Source organism: Ambystoma mexicanum, chromosome 7p, assembly GCF_040938575.1.
Source record: "Ambystoma mexicanum isolate Mex_15411 chromosome 7p, UKY_AmexF1_1, whole genome shotgun sequence".
Lineage (NCBI taxonomy): Eukaryota > Metazoa > Chordata > Amphibia > Caudata > Ambystomatidae > Ambystoma > Ambystoma mexicanum.
Window position 1 is genome coordinate 199902867 of NC_090939.1, and position 18433 is coordinate 199921299.

The 18433-nt window shown below is 47.2% G+C and overlaps 1 protein-coding gene across 1 annotated transcript in view; it reads left to right on the forward strand.

The window, feature by feature from the left end:
- Positions 1–18433, forward strand: part of LCA5L (lebercilin LCA5 like) — an 800408-nt gene that overhangs the window by 699796 nt on the left and 82179 nt on the right. Inside the window, exon 7 of the mRNA XM_069636060.1 lies at positions 3253–3319. Coding sequence (XP_069492161.1) covers positions 3253–3319 — 67 coding nt within the window. The remainder of the gene's footprint in view (positions 1–3252; positions 3320–18433) is intronic.

Consider the following 18433-nt stretch of genomic DNA (forward strand, 5'->3'; position numbering starts at 1 on the left):
GCTATGGCATGGAAGGCCAACTTTGTGGCAATGACCTCGGGGAGGGTACGGGGTAGGGCTATGTGTTCCGACACATGGCACAAAAGGGCATCCAGTACCTGTACCAGGATTTTCGAGAAACAGGGTTGTGATATACCGTGCAGCTCACCGACCGTGTGTTGATAGGTGCCACTGCCAAGGAAATGCAGCACAGACACAACCTTCAGGAGGGGGGGATGGCAGTGGGGTGTCTATGTGGCTGCTGATGTCGTCCTCAATCATGGCAGTGATGTACAGGATTGTTGGGCGGTGCAGCCGGTATGGTGTGTGGATCTGTCCAGGACTCCTGGGGTAAGGTTCCAGGGTGAGGCCCTGATGCGTGGTATTGCAGGCTGCCTGCGGGGTAGTGGCGGCTGCACAATGGGATTTGCCATAGGTGCAGGGTTGGCTGGTTGGCGCTTGCGCCTCCTCCTCCTCTGCACCATTACTGCCATCATGTGCAGTGCTGCCTGTTGGTTGAGTAGGCCCAGTCCAAGTGCTACTAGAGCTGCTGCCTGCATGGTTCTGTGTTGTGTTGGGCTGGATGTGGCCCTTTTGTGGTCTCCCAGTGTGCTGCTGGGTCCAGCTGGGCTGATTTGGTGCACCTGTGCCCTGATTCTGTTCAGCAGGCACTGTTTAACGTCATGTTCATGGTGGCGGCGGTACCGCCACCGTGATCACGGTTTTAACGCCATTTTTCTGGTGGTGTTTCTATGTCCGCGCTAGTTGTGATGCTCGCGGTGTTTCGTGTTGCCGGTAACGGAGGGGTTTCCGTGCAGGTGGACTTTACAGTTAAGGAACTCCGTGGTGGCGGTTTGAGGAGGTGCTATTTCCAGGGCCGCGGGTCATGATTGGGCGGACGTGGAAACGGTGCCGGTATGGTTTTACCGCCGCCGTTAACTCCGGACCGGTGTACTTGTAATGAGGCCCAATGACTCAGAACTAAGTCGAGAGAACAAAGAGTTGGAAAACAAATGACTGATGCTTTCTTCTTTTTCTTACTCTATCCACTATTGGATAGGCGGCACACCAGCGCCGACTATGGATAGGGTGTTAAGACAGGTAGTGACAAATTGAAATTTCTCTATCCACCTTCTTTCTGTCCTAAATTGTCTCTCTGATTTATGTCAAAATTTGCAAAATGCCTAGAGGCCATGACAGATTACAACCATTTTTCTCTGCTCTTTCCACAGTCTGTGACAATTAGATCCCCCAGGAGCATTATACATGCTCAGATGAACCAATAAGTCTTTTGGGTGTTATGGCCCCATCCTCTTTTGTGTTATAAAATAGAATTGGTGCCACCACAATTGTGGCAGTTGTACATACAATACTTGACACGGCGTGGCAACATGTGGTTTCCAACAATTTTGAAAGCGCAGTGCATCAATATAATTCTAATAAGACAATAATGACATGTTTGTGAACTAAGTGAAGACATGCAGATATCTAAGCCCGGAACGCTGGGAGTGAGATGGCAGTTGTTGAGAGAAAGGCATTGTGAAAAATGCTTGTTTTCTTTTTGACCAACAAACTATGCATCAGAGCTAGTTATCAATCAGGTTTTTTTGTGGTTAACGACCTCATCTCCACAATTCTATCAATTTTTCCCCAATATATATATATATATGTATATTTTATTTTTTTTTAGATTGGAGGAAATGGGAAGGGGAAATGGGAAGGGGCAGCTCACATGGTCAGACTGGACCATAAAACGGTCTTAGGCACCAACGAAAAAAATGTCCAGCAGTTGCAAATGTGGCCCATTTTGACTGGCCTACACTAGCATTTTGCATTTTTGGTACGGTCATCGCCCTATTGCCCAATAGGCCAGTCCAAGCCTGCCGGCTCATCCATAATGGGTGAGGGGGCATCCACCCACTGGCCACCTCATCCATTATGGAGGAGCCGAGGAGCTAGCCCAGTGAAACACTGAGCACTCCCTCAGCTGCTTTTTCCAGCTGAGGGAGTGCTCCTGGGCTGGCTGAACTGTCAAAGGGAAACACTGCCTTTGACAGTTCATTTCTCCAGCTGCACATGATCACTGAGCCATGCAACGCTGGGTGTGTTTTGCTTCGCCAGCCTTGCATAGCTCATTGGAAATGCTGGCTGGGGCACTGCATGTATATATGTGCGAGGGGGTGCTCCTGCGCATCCTTGCACATACAGGCAGAGCAACCTAGAGCGGGGCATTTTAGCAACCACGCGCAGGCCCCTGCAGAAGGTATGTTTATGGCGATTTATTTTTTATTTAAATGTGTATGGATGTGTGTATGCTTGTTTCATGGGACTGTGGTGGGAGCAGGATGGGCGACAGCACTGGGATAGTGGTGGGAGTAGGGTGGGGAGTGCCCAGGGTCTGTCCTGGGAGTAGGGTGCGGGGACGGCACACAAAGGTTCATAGCGATTTCTACATACTGTCCATCTGGCACTTTTGGGGGGGCCCGGCCTGCCCAAACATTGCTCATGGGGGGCCCAGGCCAAAAATGTTTGAAGACCACTGACATAGGGATAAGGGCTTTTGAAGAGGGGCACATAGAAATGACATTGTGGAGGGATACACTGTTGTTTGGTTATAAATCCCACCCATTCCTTGTCCATTGCCTTGCTAATTCCTATGGTTAATCCCACCCCTTGTTGCCTTTCTCCGCCCACAAGTTCTCTGCATGGGAACTCTTTGAGGTCTGAGCTCTTCCATGCTGGCGGCTGCATTGGAGATGCACTTACTTGTTAGCGTGTGAGTAAAATCCTTGATTCACCAAAACCAAGTCATTTGTTTTGAAATGTACGGCTTAAAATGACAGCTGCATTCACTGTCGAGCCGCATGAAAACATCGTGCTGCACTCTCTTTGGTTGCTCGGGGAATGGAGGGTGGGTGTGTTGCAGGTCACTGTTGTGGGACTGCAGAGCTGGCAGGCTCCCTCCTCCCCTCACACCCACTGCTCACAAATGTCACTGATCACCCTTTTCACAGTAATCACAGTACGACTAAAAGATGCCTGCTTATGCGGTCATTACGTTCTCAAAGCGCATTTTTGTTTTCGTATAGCTTTGAAATCCTATAGCTTGAAGGAAAGTATAAGAATCCTTCCGACTGATCTGTGTTGATTGGTAAAGTATCCTTTTGAAATCCAAGACTGTTGCATGTATTATTATATAGAACAAATTGAATGTCTCCCTTGTTGTTGCAACAAACTATTTCATCTTTGAATGTATTTTAACTGTAACTTCAGGAGAAAGAGAAGTTGAGCCCTGATGCATGTAAAAAGATACGAGACGATTCTCAATGGTCGCACGAAGGTAAGCACAGAAAATATGACACAGCCAGAGGATTAGAATACCTCCTCAATACTGAATGGACCTGGCTATTAAGTTCGGGTAAACTGCAAAGAACCCATACAAACTGGGAAAATTATCAAGTGTACGCATGCACTGAAAATGATCTATACATTGGCACAATGTATTGTTTCCCTACTACATGGTTTGTGCAATGAGAGGTATGTCAAGTTTCTTTTAACAATTGGAATAAGTGATCTTTTCTATTGCAGCATGACACAAGCCGTATCTTGTGCGGTTAGACACAAAGACAAAAATAATTGAGTTTTATTATTCTGTTTATTGCTTTTTGATAAACTTTTACATTAAAACAAAGATTATACGAATACACAATTACGTCATCCCATAACCTTACACCTATTCATAAACATGTATAAAAGGCATGCCTAAACACAGTAAATCTAGTTAAACATCCTGTACATTATGAAACGTATAACACCCATTCTCATTTGTTGATGCCTGTCATAGCCGAGCTCTAGCAATCGCATGTTTCTTTTTTTGCTTGAGGAAAGAGGAATTCTGCACACATCTATTGCTGTGCCACACACAAGGCTCAAGTAACAATCAGAACCATTTTTTTCTTTTTTGCATATATTTTAATTGTGGCCCATAGTGATGACACGTGTTTCGGCACCCTTGTCGTGCCTTTTTCAAATCCGGGCAGTAAAGTTGGTACAAGTTACTATCGTTTGGTGTTCAAATAAATGAAAGGAGAGTCCCATCAGACTCGCAGGTCTTCCTGGTGCTACAAGATCAGGTTTCTGGCATCACGCGTCGTGCCCCTTCTGAGAGCTCGCTTGGATTGCCGTGAAGCTTATATGTATTGTAGCCACGGCAACCCATTTGTCCTAGTTTCATTTCAGTTACGGTACTGCCGTCGGCCATTGAATGGGATGGATTTCCCTCCACAGATCTAGTTTATGTTGTTCTATGATAGAGTAATTGCTTGTCAGCACTATTTGCTTAGTCTTAGACATTAGTCTATGACAAATACGAGCCGTGAGAGCTTGGGTGATAATGACGAATAGACTCGTCTATTTTTAGCGTGGTCACGTGTATCTTTGTTCCCAAAGCCTCATGGGGACTGTAGTTCCCAATGCTGGTTTTGGGTTTATGTTAATGTGGCATGACTATAGTGAGATATGGTGCTCCCATTAATGTTAAGTAGTCTGAAATAATGTGGCCCCCTTTGACCTTAGGAAAGGGCTGCAGGGTAGCCCAAGGGGCCTCATGCTACCCCAATCTAGTGGTTGCTGGTCCCAGAGGCGGTAAACAGGGTATCCCCAGACCACCCTTGCTGCATTCTCAAAGTGAGCTAGGAACTTGTCACATGAGTTTATCTGAAGACCCATTGTAGTCTATGGGGGGGGGATGTCCCTAAAGACCTGGCAGGTAGCTGTAGCCATCTTCTGATTCATGAGAGTTTATCCCTTCATTCTATTTTGCAGTCACTTCATGAAATCTAGTGTGCTACCTGATAATGTGCCTTGGACCTATACTAAGGCCTATTAAAAAAACTGTTACGATGATAGACTACAAGCAGAACAAGGTTGATCTTGCCAGGAAGGCACACTGCAGGGACCATTATACATTCTTACCCAAAATGGTTCAGATATCCACATATGAACTGGAGTTTCCCAAAACGAGTGTTAGAAGGCATTATATGCGATTTGCACACGGGGCGGGGAAGCCAACCAATCAGGTTGCTCAGTTTGCGGGCTGAATCCCACGATTGCAGACTGCGTTCCAAGCAACCTGAGAGCTGCTTTCCCGCACTGCCATCTTCCCCCCACCCTTTCATCCCCTCCGGTGATTGTTCCCTTCCCATCCCACCCCATGTCCCACTCACCCTGGTTTGCCTATCTATTCACTATCAAGATGCAGTAGAGCTTCCGGGTCAGTGAAGGGATCAATTCTTCATTTTTTGTTTATGGGAGGACTGCCCACTGGCAGCTTCATGCATCTCTGCCCCCTCTTGTTGGAAATTCCAGTGCCACTTTCCACACCAGTTATCTGGCTCCATCAGCTTCAGTCATTTCCATCAGAGCAAGTCTCCCATCCTCTCAACCAATTGTGTACACAATCCCCAGAGGCAAAGAGCTACGATGGCTATGCCCCTTGGGTGGCCAAACATAGTAGTGCCCAAATTACCATGGCACCAGAACCAATCACAAAGCAGAATTGTCAGGCAGAGGCACAGTGTACCATGCTGAACTACAAAAAAGTGGGGGCCTGGACCTAAGAGGCCTACCCGGGACATCAGTGTTCAAATACCTAGGAGAAAAGGCCCATAACAAAGCAATGATAAACTAGTGTACCAATATTCTAGCAAGATCTCAGTTGGACAGAATATTGAAGCAAAATTGAAAAAGAAATTGGGATACACCCTTGCAACACAACTGAGCCCAACATAGCAGTCCAATAATCCCTTCTTACGGGTATGCCCAAGCACCGTCATTGTGAGTCCCACAATGCTTATCAATACCCTTGATCTTAATCTATTTCACAGCACATTGCTAGTGTACCTCTTCCCTGAGCCACAGCAATATCGTATAAAAGGCAGCTCCATCTTGTACCCGTTCATGAAATCTTCAAAGTATTTAAGTTCTGAACTCAAGCTGTATATTCACACAGTTTTGTAGAAACAACTGGAGGAGACTCAACACATCGAAGCCAACAACCTCCTTCATTCCCACAAATCTGGCTTCAGACCCAGATTCAGCACAGAAGCGGCTACCATCAAGGTGATCTACAATGCCCTTAAAATCCTCTATGATGGACATCCTTTCCTCCTGGTACTTGTTGACCACTGAGCAGCATTTCTACACAGTAGACAACCAGAGACTTACCATCAATCTACAGTGCCACATGGGGATCAGCAAGATCGTACTTAGCTGGTTCAAATATTACCTTGCTAATCACCACCAGTTTTTACAAATCTATTCCTCCAGATCACCAACTCTATCCACAAATAGGATATAGTTTGTCAGGTGTGCGGTATAAATCCTTCAAAATTCAAAAAATTCAAATCCATGACCTGTGGATTTCTGCAAGCATCCATCCTCTCCCGTGTGATCTCCAATCTTTGTATAGAACCGCTTGGAACCCTCCACACAACATCCACATCCATCAATATGCAGATGACGCGCAGATGACACACAGATCTACCTGAACATATCCTTCCTTGAAGACATCCATAGGCTCATGGCCTGCCTCTAACTGATCCAGTTGTGGATGTCTAGTGCTAGCCTGAAGCACAACCCCTCCAAGACTGAATTCCTACTGATGACCAATAACTCTGAACAATCGGACATCCAGACCTTGCTCTCTGCTATGCACCTCCAGGGCTTGACTCCCAAGCAGGCCACCTGTGCCCAGTCCCTTAGGATTGACTTCGGCAGACACCTCTCCTTCAAACAGCACATACCAAGAAATTGTCAATAACGCTACTCAGCCAGGTGGACTTGCGCTTACTTTTGGTGAAATACGGTCGGCCATCTGAGGAAGTCACACCGTCTGGTATGGCAAAGACAGATGACCCCCAAAGACAGGGACCACGTCTAGGGAAATCCTAAAGGGAAAAACCCTGTGTGAAGCAGTAGCAGTAGGACGAGGAAATGAAGAAATGAAGAGGATCCAAGGCCAGAGGAATTGCAGGACTTGAGGACAGGTATAGAGACCAGGAGGCGCAGAACTGATGCGAAGAGGAGTATTGAGATCAAGGTCAAGATCAAGGTAGAAAAACAGCAGTAAGAAACCAGGCGAGGCATGAGGTGAAACAATCAAGGCAAGGAAGGACAAGATCAGCGAAAAAAGGTGCATAACAACATATGCAATAAATTGCAATCTGCAGCGGAATTACCAGTCCTTTATGCCGCCTCTGGCGTATAAACGGCCCAACCGGAAACGGAAGTGACGTCTGGAACCGGAATAAGGCATTTGATCTGTCCAGGGTGCCATCTTGGAATGGGCAGTGTAAGGAAGGCATGGTATCAAACAGTAAGACAGATACAAGTGATCAGAGTTCAAGGGTGTTTATTGAAGTTCAATTGGGTTTTGGAAATCTAATCCTAAATCTAAAGATGGGAGCAAGCTACGACCATCAAATAATAATATCGCAGCCCTAGTCGAGTGTGTCAAAATAAGGAACACGTTACTTACCTGTAACTGTTGTTCTCCAGCATGGGTCTGGCATGGATTCACATGCTCATGAATATTCCCCGTCGTCAGGCTGGGAATCCTCGGTAAAGAAAAAATCAGTTTCAGTTTTGTTTCTGAACTGTCTTTCCCCTAATACCCAATCATTGGTTTCTGGGTCATACTGCCCCCCGCCAATGACTGCCCTCTACCTAAGCCCCTCCTCTGGTAGCCATCTTCAGATTTGGTAGCACGTAAAGTGTCAGTAGGACCAAGAGAAGAGCCGCAGAGGGGTAGGAGGGAGGGTTCGCATGTGAATCCATGGCAGACCCATGCTGGAGAACAACAGTTACATGTAAGTAACTTGTTCCTTCTCCAGCATGGGGTCTGGCATGGATTCACATACTCATGAATACAAGAATACATAGCAGTACACACATGCACAACCACAGGAGGTGGCACGGCTCAACATTAATCATTACATCAACTCAACATTAAGCATCTCTTACCTCCTCACCAGGCCCACCTTCAGGCGAACAGGTTGCGCAGCACTGCCTGGCCGACTCTGGACTCCTCCCTGGAATCCCGGTTGATGCAGTAGAATCTAGTGAAGGTGTGCGTCGACCTCCACGTAGCAGCCCTGCAGATGTCCAGCAGGGGCACACTAGACAGGAACGCCTTTGGTAGCAGCGATCGCTCTGTTCGATATGGAGGTATGGAGATTTACAGGAAAGGGCCTGGATCTCTCCCACTCGTCGTGCAGAGGTGATGGCCACAAGAAAGTCTGTCTTCCACGACAGGAACTTCAACGGTGCCGAATGCAGTGGCTCGAATGGCGGCCCCATGAGCCTGGTTAGCACCACGTTGAGTTCCAACGCCGGGGCCGGGGCCTTCACCGGCAGGAACAATCGGAATAGTCCTTTCATGAACTCCTTCACCAGGCGATGGGACCACAGAGATGATCACCCCGGAGTTTTGGTGTAGCGGAAGATCGCCACCAGATGGATCTTGATGGAGGCTTTGGCCAGCCCCGCCTTGGCCAGCGACAGCAAGTACGGCAGCACTTGAGGGGCTGTAATCCGCAGAGCGTTAATCTTGTGTGCAAGGCACCAGACAGAGAACCTCTTCCATTTATGTCCATAGCACTTGAGAGTCGAGGACGCACTGACTTTTGCAAGAACCTCCTTGCGGTCCGCCGGGATATCGTACCCTCCGAACTCTAGTGCTGCAAGAGCCAGGCCTGCAGGTTCAGTGACCCCCGGGTTGTGGTGGAGAATGGCACCTCCTTCTCTGGCGAGAAAATCCGCGTCCATCGGCAGTTTGGCTGGGGGGGGATGCTGACATGTCCGGAAGGTCCGGGAACCAAATCTTCATCTGCCACGCCGGTGCGATGAGGATCATCCTGCACCGGGACCGTCTAAGTTGACTTATGAGTCGCAGTAGCAACGCAACGGTGGGAACGCATACAGGAACAGGCTATCCCAGGGGAATGAAAAGGCATCGCCCATGCTCCCTGGCTGGGGAAACCTGCTGGCGCACCTCCGGCCCTTTTGCGTTCGTCGCCGTCGTGAATAGGTCGATCTGGGGATTGCCCCATCATCGGAATAGGCGATCCACTTGATCCTGCCGCAGCTCCCACTTGTGGCACAAGCGCAGCTCCCGGCTGAGTGAGTTGGCAATGGTGTTCTTTATTCCTGCCAGATGGAAGGGTACCAGAAACATCCCTTGGGCGACGGCCCAGTGCCACAGATCCTGCGCTTCCTTGGATAGGGCTGGGGATCTGGTCCCCCCCTGCTTCTGGATGTAGAACATTGTGGTGGTGTTGTCGATGGAGACCCTCACCACCTTGCCCTTAAGGGACGGAATGAATGACCTGAGGGCCCAGAACCCGGCTCAGAGCTCCAGGACATTGATGTGTAGTGACCTCTCCTCTGGGAGCCAAATGCCTCTTGCGTGGAGATCTCCGGTGTGCGCTCCCTATCCCTCCAGGGAGGCATCCGTCGTCACTGTTTCCTGATGTGCCGGGGTCTGGAAGTCAATGCCCGCCGCAAGGTGAGCACGGGTGCCACCGGATCGCTTGGTGGAAAGTCTCATTGAGAGAGATCCTGTCTTCGAAACTGCCCATCGCTTGCATCCAACGGGCTTTGAGGAACTCTTGCAGTGGTCGCACCCGCAGCCTGCATGGGCACACGAGGACTTCATGCCGAGTAGGGACTTGATGGACCTCACCCTGCCGCCTCCATGGTCAACAGCCATTGTACCTTGCCCAGGATGGCCTTTGTCCTTTCCTCCGACGGTGCAGCCAATCGCGCCACTGTGTTGAGTCTGGCTCCCAGGAACAGGGTGACTTGCAACGTACCAAGTGGGATTTCTCAAAGTTGATCGCAAATCCCAGATCTATGAGCAGTTGGACGGTCTTCGCTGTGTGATCGACGGAGAGTTTCCTTGATTCGGATGAGCCAATCGTCCAGGTAGGGGTAGACGTGGATCCCCTGTAGGCGCTGCTGCGCCGCCACTGGTGCCAGACACTTGGTGAATACCCTGGGTGCCGACTTCAATCCAAAGGGAAGGGCCTTGAACTGATAGTGCCGCCCCTGGACCACGAATCGTAGGAATTTGCGGTGTCCCTTTAGAATGGGGATGTGGAAGTAGGCATCCTCCAAGTGCAGTGACGATAGGAAATCACCTTCCTCCAGCTGTCCTAGCACATGCTGGAGGGTGACCATCCGGAATTTCTGAGAATTGATGCACTTGTTTAGATGTCGAAGGTCCAGGATGGGTCGCCAACCGTCGGTCTTCTTCGGGACGAGGAAGTACCGCGAGTACACTCCGGAGCCCCAGAGCCTTTTTGTGATGAGTTCTATGGCTCCTTTTCTTAGAATCGCTTGTACCTCCAGAAGTAGTTGTGGGACGTGGTTTTCCTTCCTCCGTCTCCTCCACGGTCCGAGGCTCCTCGCCGGCACCACCTTTGCTTTCTTTGTCCGCCTCGTCGGGATCCCTCCAGTAGGACCGGACCTCCTCGAACTTCTTGTGCAGGATCTTTGCGACGCCAGCCAGCTCATCTTCAGAGGTGGTAATTGTGTCCATAATGTCTACCATGCCCCCCCTCTCTCTCTCTGCCCGGGGTTTCACAGGGGTCTTATCGATAGGCTGAAAAGAGAATTCCCTCCGTGGTGGCAGGGTAACTCTAGGCCCGGGGGTCACCTCCACTGGGATAGCCTCCGCAGGCTTCGCCAGGGTCGCCACGGCTCCCTCGATCGAGGCCTTAGCCGGGTGAATCAGGGTATTTGCGACTTTGGGCGCGCATGAGGCCTTCACCTTGGGGGGAGGGTCCCGCCTCGCTCCCGCCCGGCTGCCTCCGTCAGGATCGACCAGTACTTCTCCCGAAGCTTACCAAGGTTCTCCGACTTCCTTTTCCCAGAGCCAGAGCGTTGGCTCATGGTTGATGGCGTCGGTGACATCGCGCCCTGCTTGGCAGCCAAAGAGCCCGACCCATCGGCGCTCCCGGTGCCCGCTGACTCGCAGTGCTTTGCCTTCAGTTGGGCCCCCGTCACTGGAGCGCCCTCAAAGGCCTTAGAAGACCGCTCGGATTTCTTCTTCTTCTCGCCTGCTGCTGGGCTCTTCCGCTCCAGCCAGTTGGTGAGTCGAGTACAACGATCCCTCATTGTCCGTTCGAACATATTCTTACAGAATGCACAGTCCTTTTACACATGCGATTTGTCGTCGTGAAGGCAGTAGAGGCACCGAGAGTGCTCATCTTCCTTGAAGACATTTTGTAATCTGCATCCAGGGCAGCTCCTGAAAAGGTTGGATCCGGGTGTCGTGTTTCCTTTGTCCTGGGCCATGTCCACGTGGGGTAGGCCTCAAAGATCTTCCGGAATCCTGCAAGAAGCGAAAATCGATGAAAACTCACCCTTGAGGGGCGTAGGAAAATCCGAAACGGGTCCCCGTTGAACAGAAGTAGAAACAGTGGAGCTTGAGGCTCGATTGACCGAAAAAAATAGAGTAAACTCTTTGAAAAATCGCAAAACGTAGTAAAAGTTCGAGAGCTATAGAATGAGGACTCCCAACACTTGAACGTGCGGTAAAAATCTGAAGATGGCTGCCAGAGGAGGGGCTTAGGTAGAGGGCAGTCATTGGCTGGGGGCAGTATGACCCAGAGACCAGTGATTAGTTATTAGGAGAAAGTCAGTTCAGAAACGAAACAAACTGTTTTTTTCTTTACCGAGGATTCCCAGCCTGACGACGGGAATATTCATGAGCATGTGAATCCATGCCAGACCCCATGCTGGAGAAAAGGGCCTATACTAATAAACCTATTGCAAATCCTTCTAATTACAAATAGTGTGAGAAACAATTTTATGCAAAAGAAAAGTGTTCAAGAAATGATATGTCCGGATATTCAAGCTGTTTGCTTCCCTTCCCGACGTTTTCAGCACGGGACAAGGCGGCACACTCGAGCTTAGCTCACTCTCTGGCTTCTCTAGCACAAGAATGCAGTTCACAACATCAGCATCAGGGCCTTCTGTGCCAATGTCTGTTTGCCATTCAAAGTCTCTTATTTCAGAGGGCCTGATGAAACACAACAAGCATTAAAGTTCTGTTCTTCTTAGGATTTCACATATACAACTTTTTGGGTAATTTACTGTTCACTCCGGGCCCCCCTCCGCCGGACTCAAACCCACTTTAACACAAAACCTTCAATTGGTCTCCATCTGCCAGGCACGGACCCAATGTATCTACTTTTCCAAACTTTCTCTACTTCATAAAAATCGAAGACTTTCAACTGTGTGCAGGATTTTGCTTCACCCATCGCAGGACCACTTTGATTCACAATTACTTGTGCTCTTCCTGATATAACCTTTCTCACTTTAACTTTTGCCACATACTCAGCTGGATACCTTACAGAGACCTTCCATTGAACACCCATGACCCAAGTGGTGCCGGACCACTCTGTCTAAGGTATTGTATCTTGCTTTACAATCAATCATCAGCAGTTCAACTTTACTTGCGTCTCTTATCACACACATTTTAACAATGTTAGCTCCTGTGCTCGCCATACAAAGTTGCTGCTTGCAACCTTGGCTTCAACATAGACCGGTCTTGTATCGGCCTCCCCAAATCACCGGCTGTGTTGATTTCACTGATGTTGCTTTGTTCTTGAAGCCAAGGACAGTACCGCGGCGGCTGGTGATTCTCCCCGCTTTGATTATTGACGCAGGAGGGCCCTGGGTATCTCCGACACACAATGCAGGATTCTTCAGCCTGTTTTCGTGGTCTTAAGCGTTCTATTCTCGAGGTTTCTGGAAAGTAACAGTTTTTATCTAAAAGGTCAAGGGAACTTCCCGCCTTGCGATCCCCTTCTGTTTTGCCGTCTTTCTTCTCTCGTTCAGCTGCCGTCTCAAATACTGCTGTTTCCTCATGTGCTTTGCCTCGCTCAGAGTGTGGTCTCACCTTTTATCCATGTGGGGAAGCTCAATGGAAGTCCTGTGTGTGTGAGGGTCAGTAATTGCCTGATCTCGCCTGACCATTGTATTGGGACACGTCAGGTATACTGCTCAGGTGTTTGTCTGTTTTCTCTCATAGCGGGCTGTCTGTGTGAAAGTGTTTGTGTTGTAAAAGGGGGGGTGGGTAGAGTTCCTAAATATCCTACCTGGCAGGATGGGCTAAAGGTGTTGTAGGGAAGGGGATACCACTGCTCACCATGCAGCGGCCCACTCCCTGAAGACCCCTCACCCAGGTGATCCTTCCGCACTGGTCCACCCCCAGGAACTGGATCCAAAACCGATGGCTGTGTCCTGGCCACCTTGATGACAGATCCCCGGGGACTGGTGGGTGAGACACCTTCTGGTTTCTCACAGGAGCAACTTGCGAACAGGGCCTGATGTTGCAGCTGGAGAAAACACTGCAAGCATGGTTAGGAGGTGGGCATTAGATCCAGCGGGCAAGGACTCCCCGATAGGCCATGACAGTGTACCCCATCCCAGGGATAGCAAAGAATCTCCCCACCAGACGGGGAGTGAAAAATTGAGAGGCATATTCCCAGGTTTTTATTTTATTGTGTTTGATTCATTAGGAACCTTTACAATATTACAAAATTTAAAAATTCATCTTTGTTAAAACATTTCATTTCATTCCACAATAGTCACAGTTATACAGCATTCATCACTAAAATTCAATTCCGGATAAGACATTCTTATAACCACCTTTGGGGTATCAATCCAATTCATTTAACCTGGTAATCTTTTGCATTACAACTTCAAGAAAATTAGTTAAACCAATTAAAAGATTAATGCTATTCCCCCACATACACTTGGACCAAAAAAAGAGATTCAAACATTCCATCCCAGATTTCCAATGTTTTCCCAAATGGACCGTTCTGATATTATTAAAATAAACACAATTCTGCACTAAATGATTGAGGGACTCCACAGATCCGTCATTCTTACAGAATCTACATTCTAAGCTCATGTTCTCAAAATTTTCTGATTTCCAACCCCATCTACCTATTCGATCCAATGTCGGGAACTGGTTTAATCGAAAGCGCATGCAAAGTTTTCTTGCAGCCTGACAAGGAAATTGTATAAGGTATCTAGGCATATCCCCCATTTTTCTTCTAAACATAGCATATTCCTTAAATGCTTTATATCTGCCAATGCGATCAGATTGCAAACACCAGTTCAATCGCTGGAATTTTCGCTTATTACGTGGCAGACACAAAATTAAATCTTCCTTTAAAATATTCGACTCTTCCAAGATTGTCTCCATTTTCCTTACAAATTTACGCAGAACAGGTATTGTTTCCAATGTAATCATTTAATGTAAATCTACGTAAAGTGAGTTTCTAGTGGGACTCAGCATTTTTCTATAGTTGTTAAGCAACCTCCAATTTCTTTTCACAGAGAGCGGCAAGAGATCAAGCTCATGTCTGATTATATCATTAGGCATGGTTTTTGCTAGACATAACACCCTTTTCCACAATGCGCCCTGAAGCCTGTCCAATATGTCATCAATCTCAACAGTGCATAAATCAAGAATATACAAAATAATTGGCTCCATTTTTAACAGATAGAATTGTCTTATCGGTATTATCGACAACTTGCTATATTTTCTGTAAAGGATACACATCTGAGCAGTGAGAGGTTTCATTTTTTCCTTAAGCAATAACTCCCACCATCTTTTGGAGTTCTGATCGGTCAGGGTGTAGCCGAGGTATAGTATGTCATTCACCACCTCAAGTTCTATAGACCCAATTGACCAAGAAAATTTCTTGATTCTTTTGTTTCCATCATTGAATATTAATATTTTGGATTTGGTTTGATTTATTTTTAGATTATGATCTTCAGCAAACAAGAATAATACATCCAACTTATTCTGTAGCCCAAAAGGCATTCTATCGAGAATCAATAAGTCATCCGCGAAGTAGATACAATTCAGTTTTAAGTCACCCAGGCAGACAGGATAATGTATTCCATCCTTCCAAATAATATCCATATAAGAGAGGTATAGATTAAATAATACCGCTGCTAGACAACATCCTCGTTTTAATCCAATTTCTTTAGAAATTGCCTGTGTTAGGTTTCCAGTCTTATCCACCCGTACCCTATAGTTCGTCTTTGAGTACAGCATGGCTATCAGAGCCACTAAGTGTACCGGGATCCCCAGATATTTCATGATCTCCCATAGTTTAGATCTAATTACTGTATCGAATGCTGAATTCAAGTCAAGTGCAGCCGTATATAGCTTCCCTCTTCCCCCTTGCTAGTTTGACACTGCACATAGGCAAGTGTGGTCGCATTAAGAGTGCACCCCATATCTTTGCGAAACCCAATTTGGAATTTAGATAATACATCATTGCGGAACGAATAATTCTGTAATTCTTTTAGGATTAATTGAGAGAAGATTTTATATGAAGTATCCGTAAGTGCAATTGGTCTAAAATTCTGCGGATAGTTTGGGAGACCTTTCTTATAAATCGGCACAATAATGGCCGAATACCATGAACTAGGAATTTTTTTGTACTAAATATCATTTCAAATTTTGATTTCAAAATTTCAGCCCAGAACCTCGGGTCCAGCTTTACCACACATGCCGGGATCCCATCCGGACCACATGCCTTAGAATCCTTCAGTTTAGTTATAACATTGGTTATATCCTCTATCGACCACAGACACAACTCCATAATATGTTCCGAAAAATCAACATTTTGTTCACTGACAAATCTATTTGGCAATTCAAATTTTTTAGTAAAATATTGTACCCATGTTGATGGCAGAATCGAAGGCTCCATTGAAAGAGCTGATGCAGATATAGTTCTGATTAGAGACCAAGTATTCCTAATATCTTGAGACAAGATGTTATACATCATATGCTGATTATCTCTTATGGCAGTTGTCTGCCTGAGCTCTCTGATCTGATTCTTATAAGATAGGATTAACAGTTTCTTTTCTACTTGATAAGTGGCATAACCAAGGTTCATTCTAATTAAATTCCTTATTTTTATGTTTTTTTCAATCTTTAATTTATAAATTCTCAGATAAAACGTATGCTTATGCCTCAGTGCATCAGGATATATCACGTTCTCCTGGGCAATACGTATCAACTGAGCCTGAATACAACTATTCAGTTCCACTTCTAGTCAATTATCGAATGGCCTTGGATTGAGACTAAAATATCTGAAACGAGCATCCTCCTTGATCATGTTAATTAGTCTTAAACAAATCTTCCTACTCCATTTTATCGATATGACAGGCCTATCAACCTCTATCAAACTTAAAGCTGGTTCAGAGTAAACACTCCAATTATGAATCTTCAGATTGATACATATGTGTCATGATCTCTGCTTCCAAAAGATCAGGACTTGCCCGACTCCCTTGGAAGCAGACCCATAACCCCGGTTCCGAGTGCCAGCCAGTCCCAATTGGGACCTTTTGGACCCTGTCCTGGCGCCAGTGGCACCAGGCTCATAAAGATGCCCAGTCCCAGAGCTGGAAGCGCCGGGCTCATAATGCTTGGGTGGACTTACCTGCAGCAGACCATGCTGCGTACTTACCTGCCAGTTGAACCCCTGATCCTCTTCTGTTTGGGACTACTTTTCCTGTTGGGTGGGGCAGGAGCCACTCCCTAGGTTCAGAACACTGGAACTCTTCTGGAAAGCAGGAACTCTTTTCTTACCTAGGCGTGGCTGTGGAAGGAGACACCTTAGCACTACAGGAGGCTATTTAAACCACACCCGATGGATGAATCTTGCTTTGCGTTATTCTGCATTCTCTGCAGCAGAACGCTCATCGTGTCTTCTGCTTCTGATCCTGGGCCTAAGGGAACAAAGGCTTACCATCCTGGAATCCAGTCTTCAGCAGCACCTGTAAAGACAAAGAAAGAACAGGTTAGCACTACGGTCTTCAGTGGCAGCGCATCTCTTACCTGGTCCATCGGCTGTCACCAACGCCTCGCGCTGCATTCCGGCATCTGAAAGACAAAGGCTTACCTACTCTTTGCATGCTCCGGAGGTCTTCGCACTGCATTCCGGCATCTGAAAGACAAAAGCTTACCAGCTCTTCGCACGCTCCGGAGGCCTTCGGCGCTGCATCCCGCATCTGAAAGACAAAAGAAGGTGCGTTTAAAGACATTGGGCAACTTTATTACTCACGTGCCATTACTCCTTCCCACGCCGAATCCAGTGGGTATTCCAGCACCCTTCAGCTTCTCTAAAGCTCCGAACTCGTACCTGCAAGATAAAAGGGACAGTTAGTGCGCATCGTGAAGCAGGCTACAAGCGCTTACTTACGTGCTTCCAGGCGTTTCTATTCCTCACGCGGGTTCGATCCTCAACTCTCATCAGCCCGCCATCCGCCATCGCCGGAACCCTGCAAAACAAGAGATATCATTACAAAAGACTTTTAAGACATTTGAAGTGCCCAGAACTTACCGTTCGTGCAGTTAACGACGGACAGCAGTCCTCTGAGGTCAAGAGGCCTGCACCCTTATCCAGTGAAGAAACTGGTTACGGCACCCTGCCCCGAGGCAGATGGAGAGCTCGGCGTTCACTTACCTAAGGTGAGGGTGTTAACCTTTGGGGTTCTACAGGAGAAGAGAAAGGGAAGAGGAGAGAGGCACCCAATAACCCCAGTTCATTAATCCCATATTTTCTATCTGCAGACATCTTACTCTTCAAGTCAGACATACAGTGCACAGAGGTCCAGCCCAAAGAGCCAACCGTGTGTTACACATCACCTTTGAAGATACGGCATTCACCCAGTCAAGACCGGCGCCTCTGCGGGAATCAGGTGAGCGTTACAATATGGCAGAGTGATCCCCATACCCAAGATCCAAAATTCGTGTGGGTTCACACTGCTTACGTAAGATGGAAGATATGAAAAAATGGTCTATGTAAGAATTACGATCACCACGTTTCCATGAGATCGGGTCAAGACCACCCTCAGGCTCCACAAGTTGAAGATCCCATCCTAAAAGATGTTCCACCCACTTCTGGCCATGTTTCCATGAAGCCGGAGCTCTATTTTTTCCTTTTCTCTTTCGCATACTCTGATTCTCATAGCACGAGGCATTAAAGTCCCCACCCAGTATAATCCCTGCACAACCTATGCGCACAAACAAATCTTCTAGAATTCCATCAATAGTATCCACAATCTTATCCCATGTTATTCGAACTTTGTTCCAATATATGCAAATGAACACCAGCACTAAGTCCTGGGTTTTGTCTGGATTCATTTGAATTGCTACAATACTTTCATCTTTGTATAACAAAGAGACATCAAATTTACATCTGTTATTAACGAGTATGGCTATTCCACCCGAGGGCCTACCCTTTGGGCCTCTAGTCGCATCCATAGAATAGCAGGTGTATCCAGCAACATTGAACATAGACATATGCATCGTCTCTTGCAGCAAAATAATTTCAGAACATTTCTTAAAGTCGAA